At 26.3% G+C, this 11,579-nt stretch overlaps 1 protein-coding gene across 1 annotated transcript in view; it reads right to left on the minus strand.

The window, feature by feature from the left end:
• The window catches only part of cox10 (cytochrome c oxidase assembly factor heme A:farnesyltransferase COX10), a 216,100-nt gene that overhangs the window by 14,326 nt on the left and 190,195 nt on the right, over window positions 1-11,579 (minus strand). Inside the window, exon 7 of the mRNA XM_061931752.1 lies at window positions 6,840-7,317. Within this exon, the coding sequence (XP_061787736.1) occupies window positions 6,884-7,317 (434 nt within the window). The 3' untranslated portion in view covers window positions 6,840-6,883. The remainder of the gene's footprint in view (window positions 1-6,839; window positions 7,318-11,579) is intronic.

Genomic DNA, 11,579 nt, shown 5'->3' on the forward strand with positions numbered 1-11,579 from the left:
AAAAAAAGAAGAAAAAAAGACTATTATTATTATTATTACTTAACTAATGATTCAGTTTTAAAATATTGGTATATATTGTATTTGATGATGTAGTTTTGTTGTAGTTGTGTGTAAAAAAAAATATAAAAAAATATTTTAAAAAAAGACAATTATTATTATTATTATTACTTCACTAATGATTTAGTTTAAAATATTGGTATGTATTGTATTTGATGATGCAGTTTTGTTGTAGTTGTGTTAATAAAAAAAAGAAGAAAAAAAGACTATTATTATTATTATTATTTCACTAATGATCCAGTTTTAAAATATTGGTATATATTGTATTTGATGATGTAGTTTTGTAAAAAAAATAATAATACATTTTTTTTTAAAAAAAAGGATAATGATAAAAAAAAAGTCTAATACACATGAAAATGGCAAATATCGGTGCCAACAGTGGGTGGATGTCAAGTGTGAACCGGTGGTACACACGCAGGAAATGATGTTGTCCGAGTCGACCAATCGTTGCTTTCAATGTTTCCCACAGGACTGCAATCTATGTGCGGCTGTATGTCAATGACATATTGGCTCATTTGCATAATGTGTTTATGAACAGACGCTGTGGGAGACACAGAAAACGTTGAAAAGTTACGTTGACAAATACGTTTATTTTCCTGTCCCAAACAAGATGAATGAGAGATGTATCATTCAAATGAATGTTGCCATCATTTGATGTAAAAGCACAGCGACAGACTCCATTCAGTATCCATTCTCGATATATTTTGTATGATAGATGTAATGAAACTTTTTCAAAACAGGTTTCAGGTGAGAAAGGTTCATTCTGTTGTCATGGAGACGGCCTAAAAATGTCCTTTTAAAAAATGACTGACATGGAAAAAAAAAAAGAAAAAAAAAAAAAGTTTCATCAGTTTTAGAACACAATCAGGACGAATAAGAATTTTTTATGTTTTTATTTATCCCGATTCTAAATTGTGTCCTAATTTATGAAAATCGATTGAAGAAAAATGATTAAAAAAATAAAAATGCTATAAGAATACATTTTTAGGAACCAGAAGGATCCTTAAAAACAGATTTGTAACTTTTAATTTTCTTATGGATGGATTTTTGCAAATGATGAATAGATTTAGAAGCGGGACAAAGAAGAATCGCGATTTGGATGTGACTTCATTTGTCAAGTTCTTATTCATCCTAATTCTTAATCGATTCTTTATTTATGAAACTCAATTTAAAGAAAATTTAAAAAAAATAAAATAAAAAAATATATATAATTTTTTGTACAAGAATACATTTTTAAAACAATGCTTTTAGGCCATCTATGCAACCACGAGGAGCCTAAAATAGTATTTTTAACAGTTACTTTTTATAAAAAAAATATTTTAGTTTTTTGATTAATAGATTTTTGCACATTATGAAATGATTTAGAATCAGAAAAAAATTAATCGCATGTATTTTTTTAATTTAAGAAACAATTTTGACAAAAAACATTTTTAAGCCGCCTTTTTGCAACCAGAAGGAGCTTAAAAACATATTTTTACCAATTTATTTTTATATTTAAAAAAAAAAAAAAGTTATTTATGTATTTTTGCAAATTAGTAATCGATTTAGAATCGGAAAAAATGTAATCGCATGTAATTTTTTAATTTAAGAAATCATTTGGACAAAAAACATTTTTAAGCCACCTTTATGCAACAAAAAGGAGCTTAAAAACATATTTTTAACAATTTATTTTCCAAAAAAATATTAAAAAAAATAAATAAAAAAAAAGGTTATTTATGTATTTTTGCTAATTATTAATCGATTTACAATTCGGGCTGCAACCAACAACTAAATTGATAATCGATTAATCTGTCGATTATTACTTCGATTAATAATCGGATAAGAGACAAACTACATTTCTATCCTTTCCAGTATTTTATTGAGAAAAAAAAACAGCATACTGGCACCATACTTATTTTGATTATTGTTTCTCAGCTGTTTGTAAATGTTGCAGTTTATAAATAAAGCTTTATTAAAAAAAAAAAAAAAAAATTTTTTTTTTTTTTTTTTTTTTTTTAAAAAGTAGTCTCTGTGCATGAGCATAGCATAGATCCAACAAATTGATGACTAAATTAACTATTTTCATAATCGATTAGTTGTTGCAGCCCTATTTAGAATCTGAAAAAATGTAATCGCATGTAATTTTTTAATTTAAGAAATAATTTTGACAAAAAACATTTTGAAGCCACCTTTATGCAACCAGAAGGAGCTTAAAAACATATTTTTACCAATTTATTTTTATATTTAAAAAAAAAAAGAAAAGTTATTTATGTATTTTTGCAAATTATTAATCGATTTAGAATCGGAAAAAATTTAATTGCATGTATTTTTTTAATTTAAGAAATAATTTGGACAAAAAACATTTTTAAGCCACCTTTATGCAACCAGAAGGAGCTTAAAAACATATTTATAACAATTTATTTTCCAAAAAAATATATAAATAAAAAAAAAATAAAAAAAAAGGTTATTTATGTATTTTTGCTAATTATTAATCGATTTAGAATTAGGGCTGCAACTAACAACTAACTTGATAATCGATTAATCTGTCGATTATTACTTCGATTAATAATCGGATAAAATAGACACACTACATTTCTATCCTTTCCAGTATTTTATTGGGAAAAAAAACCAGCATACTGGCACCATACTTATTTTGATTATTGTTTCTCAGCTGTTTGTAAATGTTGCAGTTTATAAATAAAGCTTTATTAAAAAAAAAAAAAAAAAAATTTTTTTTTTTTTTTAAAGTACCGGTAGTCTCTGTGCATGAGCATAGCATAGATCCAACGAATTGATGACTAAATTAACTATTTTCATAATCGATTAGTTGTTGCAGCCCTATTTAGAATCTGAAAAAATGTAATCGCATGTAATTTTTTAATTTAAGAAATAATTTTGACAAAAAACATTTTGAAGCCACCTTTATGCAACCAGAAGGAGCTTAAAAACATATTTTTAACAATTTATTTTCCAAAAAAAAAATATATACATAAATAAAATAAAATAAAATAGGTTATTTATGTATTTTTGCTAATTATTAATCGATTTACAATTCGGGCTGCAACTAACAACTAACTTGATAATCGATTAATCTGTCGATTATTACTTCGATTAATAATCGGATAAGAGACAAACTACATTTCTATCCTTTCCAGTATTTTATTGAAAAAAAAAACAGCATACTGGCACCATACTTATTTTGATTATTGTTTCTCAGCTGTTTGTAAATGTTGCAGTTTATAAATAAAGCTTTATTAAAAAAAAATATAAAAAAAATTGTTTTTTTGTTTTTAAAAAGTAGTCTCTGTGCATGAGCATAGCATAGATCCAACAAATTGATGACTAAATTAACTATTTTCATAATCGATTAGTTGTTGCAGCCCTATTTAGAATCTGAAAAAATGTAATCGCATGTAATTTTTTAATTTAAGAAATAATTTTGACAAAAAACATTTTGAAGCCACCTTTATGCAACCAGAAGGAGCTTAAAAACATATTTTTAACAATTTATTTTCCAAAAAAATATATAAATAAATAAAATAAAATAAAATAGGTTATTTATGTATTTTTGCTAATTATTAATCGATTTACAATTCGGGCTGCAACTAACAACTAACTTGATAATCGATTAATCTGTCGATTATTACTTCGATTAATAATCGGATAAGAGACAAACTACATTTCTATCCTTTCCAGTATTTTATTGGAAAAAAAACCAGCATACTGGCACCATACTTATTTTGATTATTGTTTCTCAGCTGTTTGTAAATGTTGCAGTTTATAAATAAAGCTTTAAAAATAAAAAATAAAAAAAAAATAAAAAAAATAAAAAAAGTAGTCTCTGTGCATGAGCATAGCATAGATTCAACGAATTGATGACTAAATTAACTATTTTCATAATCGATTAGTTGTTGCAGCCCTATTTAGAATCTGAAAAAATGTAATCGCATGTAATTTTTTAATTTAAGAAATAATTTTGACAAAAAACATTTTGAAGTCACCTTTATGCAACCAGAAGGAGCTTAAAAACATATTTTTACCAATTTATTTTTATATTTAAAAAAAAAAGAAAAGTTATTTATGTATTTTTGCAAATTATTAATCGATTTAGAATCGGAAAAAATTTAATTGCATGTATTTTTTTAATTTAAGAAATAATTTGGACAAAAAACATTTTCAAGCCACCTTTATGCAACCAGAAGGAGCTTAAAAACATATTTTTAACAATTTATTTTCCAAAAAAATATATAAATAAAAAAATAAAAAAATAAAGGTTATTTATGTATTTTTGCTAATTATTAATCGATTTACAATTCGGGCTGCAACCAACAACTAACTTGATAATCGATTAATCTGTCGATTATTACTTCGATTAATAATCGGATAAGAGACAAACTACATTTCTATCCTTTCCAGTATTTTATTGAAAAAAAAAACAGCATACTGGCACCATACTTATTTTGATTATTGTTTCTCAGCTGTTTGTAAATGTTGCAGTTTATAAATAAAGCTTTATTAAAAAAAAAAAAAAAAAAAAAAAAAAAGTAGTCTCTGTGCATGAGCATAGCATAGATCCAACAAATTGATGACTAAATTAACTATTTTCATAATCGATTAGTTGTTGCAGCCCTATTTAGAATCTGAAAAAATGTAATCGCATGTAATTTTTTAATTTAAGAAATAATTTTGACAAAAAACATTTTGAAGCCACCTTTATGCAACCAGAAGGAGCTTAAAAACATATTTTTAACAATTTATTTTCCAAAAAAATATATAAATAAAAAAAAAAGAAAAAAAAAAGGTTATTTATGTATTTTTGCTAATTATTAATGGATTTAGAATTAGGGCTGCAACTAACAACTAACTTGATAATCGATTAATCTGTCGATTATTACTTCGATTAATAATCGGATAAGAGACAAACTACATTTCTATCCTTTCCACTATTTTATTGGGGAAAAAAACAGCATACTGGCACCATACTTATTTTGATTATTGTTTCTCAGCTGTTTGTAAATGTTGCAGTTTATAAATAAAGCTTTATTAAAAAAAAAAAAAAAAAATTTTTTTTTTTTTTTTTAAAGTAGTCTCTGTGCATGAGCATAGCATAGATCCAACGAATTGATGACTAAATTAACTATTTTCATAATCGATTAGTTGTTGCAGCCCTATTTAGAATCTGAAAAAATGTAATCGCATGTAATTTTTTAATTTAAGAAATAATTTTGACAAAAAACATTTTGAAGCCACCTTTATGCAACCAGAAGGAGCTTAAAAACATATTTTTAACAATTTATTTTCCAAAAAAATATATAAATAAATAAAAATTAAAAAAATAGGTTATTTATGTATTTTTGCTAATTATTAATGGATTTAGAATTAGGGCTGCAACTAACAACTAACTTGATAATCGATTAATCTGTCGATTATTACTTCGATTAATAATCGGATAAGAGACAAACTACATTTCTATCCTTTCTAGTATTTTATTGAAAAAAAAACCCAGCATACTGGCACCATACTTATTTTGATTATTGTTTCTCAGCTGTTTGTAAATGTTGCAGTTTATAAATAAAGCTTTATTAAAAAAAAAATAAAAATAAAAAAATTTTTTTTTAAAAAAAAGTAGTCTCTGTGCATGAGCATAGCATAGATCCAACAAATTGATGACTAAATTAACTATTTTCATAATCGATTAGTTGTTGCAGCCCTATTTAGAATCTGAAAAAATGTAATCGCATGTAATTTTTTAATTTAAGAAATAATTTTGACAAAAAACATTTTGAAGCCACCTTTATGCAACCAGAAGGAGCTTAAAAACATATTTTTAACAATTTATTTTCCAAAAAAATATATTAAAAAAAAAAAAAAAAAAAAAAAAAGGTTATTTATGTATTTTTGCTAATTATTAATGGATTTAGAATTAGGGCTGCAACTAACAACTAACTTGATAATCGATTAATCTGTCGATTATTACTTCGATTAATAATCGGATAAGAGACAAACTACATTTCTATCCTTTCCAGTATTTTATTGAAAAAAAAAACAGCATACTGGCACCATACTTATTTTGATTATTGTTTCTCAGCTGTTTGTAAATGTTGCAGTTTATAAATAAAGCTTTATTAAAAAAATTAAAAAAAAATTTGTTTAAAAAAAAAGTAGTCTCTGTGCATGAGCATAGCATAGATTCAACGAATTGATGACTAAATTAACTATTTTCATAATCGATTAGTTGTTGCAGCCCTATTTAGAATCTAAAAAAAATGTAATTTTTTTAATTTAAGAAATAATTTTGACAAAAAACATTTTGAAGCCACCTTTATGCAACCAGAAGGAGCTTAAAAACACATTTTAAAAAATGTATATTCATTTAAAAAAATAAAATAAAATAAAATAAAATGTTATTTATATATTTTTGCAAATTATTAATCGATTTAAAATCGGGAAAAATTAAATCGCGCTTCGGATGTGAATCGATTTTTGATGTTCTTACTTATTCCTATTCTAAATTAATTTCTAATTAGAAAAAATATACATTATTTTTTAAATACTTTTTTACAAAGACATTTTCAGGCCATCTATGCAACCAGAAGGACAATAAAACATTTTTAACAATTGATTCTTATCATTTTTACTTTCATAAATGAGCAAATTGTGAATGAACTTCTAATGGCAATGAGTAAGTGTACTTAGCCAAGTGCACTTGTCTATTTGAGCCATGGTCACATATTGACATGAATAAATACATCATATTTACAGAGCACACATCATTACAATCGGTCTTTTACGGAAAAGAGCACCTGTGTGAAAAGGAAGTGTCCGTCCCCTCTTTGGGAGCGCCGCATCAGCTGCGCGGGGCGGTGGCGTCGGCGGTGGCGTCGGCGTTGTCGTGGCGCTGACGCTCCTGGCGAGGCTTCTTGCAGGTGAGCGCCAGCAGCAGCAGCATGGGCAGGTGCCACAGGCTGCAGAAGAACAGCTTGCGGGCGCTGGCGCGGTCGCCTCGTCGGTAGAAGCGGAAGGCCAGGAAGCTGATGTAAGCGTTGATGGGCAGCACGGCGGCGGGGAAGATCCACGTGGTCATGCCCACCGCCGGCGCCAGCGTGGAGAGGCCCACCAGCGCCAGGCTGTGACGCAGGGCCACGCGGCGACACATGGCGGGGTGCGTGACCGACATCATGCGGTAGCCGCCACGCGAGTAGTCCTCCCTCAGGTTCCAACTGAGGGCGTTGAAGTGGGGGAACTGCCAGCTGTACAGGAAGCCCCCCAGCACCAGCGCACCTGCACAGGTAAGGACAGGGGGAGGGGCTTAGTCTCCATGACAACATTTTTTCTTCACAATCATTTCTTGTTTGAGGGTCACGCCGCTCTGCCGCTAATTTGTCCCGATTCTAGATCGATTCCTACTTTATGAAAATCAATCAATAAAAAATGTTTTGTTTTTTTATTCTTTATTTAAGAAATCATTTTTACAAATACATTTTAAGCCACTTCTATGGAACCAGATGGAGCTTTAAAACATATTTTTAAGAATTAATTTTTATATATAAAAAAATGTTTTTTTCAATTAATCGATTTTTGAAAATTATTATCCGATTTAGAATCGGGACGAATAAAATCGCGATTCGGATGTGAATCGATTTTTTTATGTGCTAATTTGTCCCGATTCTAGATCGATTCCTACTTTATGAAAATCAATCAATAAAAATGTTTTTGTTTTTTTATTCTTTCATTAAGAAATAATTTTTACAAAGACATTTTAAGCCACTTATATGGAACCAGAAGGAGCTTAAAAATGTAGTTTTAACTATTTATTTTTATATAAACTTTTTTTTTTCTTCTTTCAATTAATCGATTTTTGCCAATTATTATTTGATTTACAATTGGGACGAAAAAAATTGCGATTCTTATGTGCATCGATTTTTTTATGTGCTAATTCATCCCGATTCTAGATCGATTCCTACTTTATGAAAATCAATCAATAACATTTTTTTTTTCTATTCTTTATTTAAGAAATACTTTTTACAAACACATTTTAAGACATTTATATGAAACCAGAAGGAGCTTAAAAAAGTATTTTTAACTATTTATTTGAATAATTTTTTTTTTTTTTTTCAATTAATCGATTTTTGCAAATTATTATTCGATTTAGAATCGGGACGAATACAATCGCGATTCGGATGTGAATCGATTTTTTTATGTGCTAATTTATCCCGATTCTAGATCGATTCCTACTTTATGAAAATCAATCAATAAAATGTTTTTTGTTTTTTTATTCTTTATTTAAGAAATCATTTTTACAAATACATTTTAAGCCACTTCTATGGAACCAGATGGAGCTATAAAACATATTTTTAAGAATTAATTTTTATATATAAAAAATTTTTTTTTTCAATTAATCGATTTTTGAAAATTATTATTCGATTTAGAATCGGGACGAATAAAATCGCGATTCGGATGTGAATCGATTTTTTTATGTGCTAATTTGTCCCGATTCTAGATCGATTCCTACTTTATGAAAATCAATCAATAAAAATGTTTTTGTTTTTTTATTCTTTCATTAAGAAATAATTTTTACAAAGACATTTTAAGCCACTTATATGGAACCAGAAGGAGCTTAAAAACGTAGTTTTAACTATTTATTTTTATATAAACTTTTTTTTTTTTTTTTCAATTAATCGATTTTTGCCAATTATTATTTGATTTACAATTGGGACGAAAAAAATTGCGATTCTTATGTGCATCGATTTTTTTATGTGCTAATTCATCCCGATTCTAGATCGATTCCTACTTTATGAAAATCAATCAATAAAGTTTTGTTTTTTTTCTATTCTTTATTTAAGAAATACTTTTTACAAACACATTTTAAGCCACTTATATGAAACCAGAAGGAGCTTAAAAAAGTATTTTTAACCATTTATTTTAATAATTTTTTTTTTTTTTTCAATTAATCGATTTTTGAAAATTATTATTCGATTTAGAATCGGGACGAATAAAATCACGATTCGGATGTGAATCGATTTTTTTATGTGCTAATTTATCCCGATTCTAGATCGATTCCTACTTTATGAAAATCAATCAATAAAAATGTTTTTGTTTTTTTATTCTTTATTTAAGAAATCATTTTTACAAATACATTTTAAGCCACTTCTATGGAACCAGATGGAGCTTTAAAACATATTTTTAAGAATTTATTTTTATATATAAAAAATGTTTTTTTCAATTAATCGAATTTTGAAAATTATTATTCGATTTAGAATCGGGACGAATAAAATCGCGATTCGGATGTGAATCGATTTTTTTTATGTGCTAATTTGTCCCGATTCTAGATCGATTCCTACTTTATGAAAATCAATCAATAAAAATGTTTTAGTTTTTTTATTCTTTCATTAAGAAATAATTTTTACAAAGACATTTTAAGCCACTTATATGGAACCAGAAGGAGCTTAAAAACGTAGTTTTAACTATTTATTTTTATATAAACTTTTTTTTTTTTTTTTCAATTAATCGATTTTTGCAAATTATTATTTGATTTACAATTGGGACGAAAAAAAAATCGCGATTCGGATGTGCATCGATTTTTTTATGTGCTAATTCATCCCGATTCTAGATCGATTCCTACTTTATGAAAATCACTCAATAAATTTTTTTTTTTTCTATTCTTTATTTAAGAAATACTTTTTACAAACACATTTTAAGCCACTTATATGAAACCAGAAGGAGCTTAAAAAAGTATTTGTAACTATTTATTTTAATAATTTTTGTTTTTTTTCAATTAATCGATTTTTGCAAATTATTATTCGATTTAGAATCGGGACGAATAAAATCACGATTCGGATGTGAATCGATTTTTTTATGTGCTAATTTGTCCCGATTCTAGATCGATTCCTACTTTATGAAAATCAATCAATAAAAATTTTTTTGTTTTTTTATTCTTTCATTAAGAAATAATTTTTACAAAGACATTTTAAGCCACTTCTATGGAACCAGATGGAGCTTTAAAACATATTTTTAAGAATTTATTTTTATATATAAAAAATGTTTTTTTCAATTAATCGATTTTTGAAAATTATTATTCGATTTAGAATCGGGACGAATAAAATCGCGATTCGGACGTGAATCGATTTTTTTATGTGCTAATTTGTCCCGATTCTAGATCGATTCCTACTTTATGAAAATCAATCAATAAAAATGTTTTTGTTTTTTTATTCTTTCATTAAGAAATAATTTTTACAAAGACATTTTAAGCCACTTATATGGAACCAGAAGGAGCTTAAAAATGTAGTTTTAACTATTTATTTTTATATAAACTTTTTTTTTTTTTTTTTTCAATTAATCTATTTTTGCCAATTATTATTTGATTTACAATTGGGACGAAAAAAAATCGCGATTCTTATGTGCATCGATTTTTTTATGTGCTAATTCATCCCGATTCTAGATCGATTCCTACTTTATGAAAATCAATCAATAACATTTATTTTTTTTCTATTCTTTATTTAAGAAATACTTTTTACAAACACATTTTAAGACACTTATATGAAACCAGAAGGAGCTTAAAAAAGTATTTTTAACTATTTATTTTAATAATTTTTTTTTTTTTTTTCAATTAATCGATTTTTGCAAATTATTATTCGATTCAGAATCAGGACGAATAAAATCACGATTCGGATGTGAATCGATTTTTTTATGTGCTAATTTATCCTGATTCTAGATCGATTCCTACTTTATGAAAATCAATCAATAAAATGTTTTTGTTTTTTTATTCTTTATTTAAGAAATCATTTTTACAAATACATTTTAAGCCACTTCTATGGAACCAGATGGAGCTTTAAAACATATTTTTAAGAATTTATTTTTATATATAAAAAATGTTTTTTTCAATTAATCGATTTTTTTTAATTATTATTCGATTTAGAATCGGGACGAATAAAATCACGATTCGGATGTGAATCGATTTTTTTATGTGCTAATTTGTCCCGATTCTAGATCGATTCCTACTTTATGAAAATCAATCAATAAAAATGTTTTGTTTTTTTATTCTTTATTTAAGAAATCATTTTTACAAAGACATTTTAAGCCACTTATATGGAACCAGAAGGAGCTTAAAAACGTAGTTTTAACTATTTATTTTTATATAAACTTTTTTTTTTTTTTTTTTTCAATTAATCGATTTTTGCAAATTATTATTTGATTTACAATTGGGACGAAAAAAATCGCGATTCTTATGTGCATCGATTTTTTTATGTGCTAATTCATCCCGATTCTAGATCGATTCCTACTTTATGAAAATCAATCAATAACATTTTTTTTTTTCTATTCTTTATTTAAGAAATACTTTTTACAAACACATTTTAAGACATTTATATGAAACCAGAAGGAGCTTAAAAAAGTATTTTTAACTATTTATTTTAATAATTTTTGGGTTTTTTTCAATTAATCGATTTTTGCAAATTATTATTCGATTCAGAATCGGGACGAATAAAATCACGATTCGGATGTGAATCGATTTTTGTATGTGCTAATTTATCCCGATTCTAGATCGA

The sequence above is a fragment of the Nerophis lumbriciformis genome, linkage group LG39, assembly GCF_033978685.3.
Source record: "Nerophis lumbriciformis linkage group LG39, RoL_Nlum_v2.1, whole genome shotgun sequence".
In the NCBI taxonomy this organism is placed as follows: Eukaryota; Metazoa; Chordata; class Actinopteri; order Syngnathiformes; family Syngnathidae; genus Nerophis; species Nerophis lumbriciformis.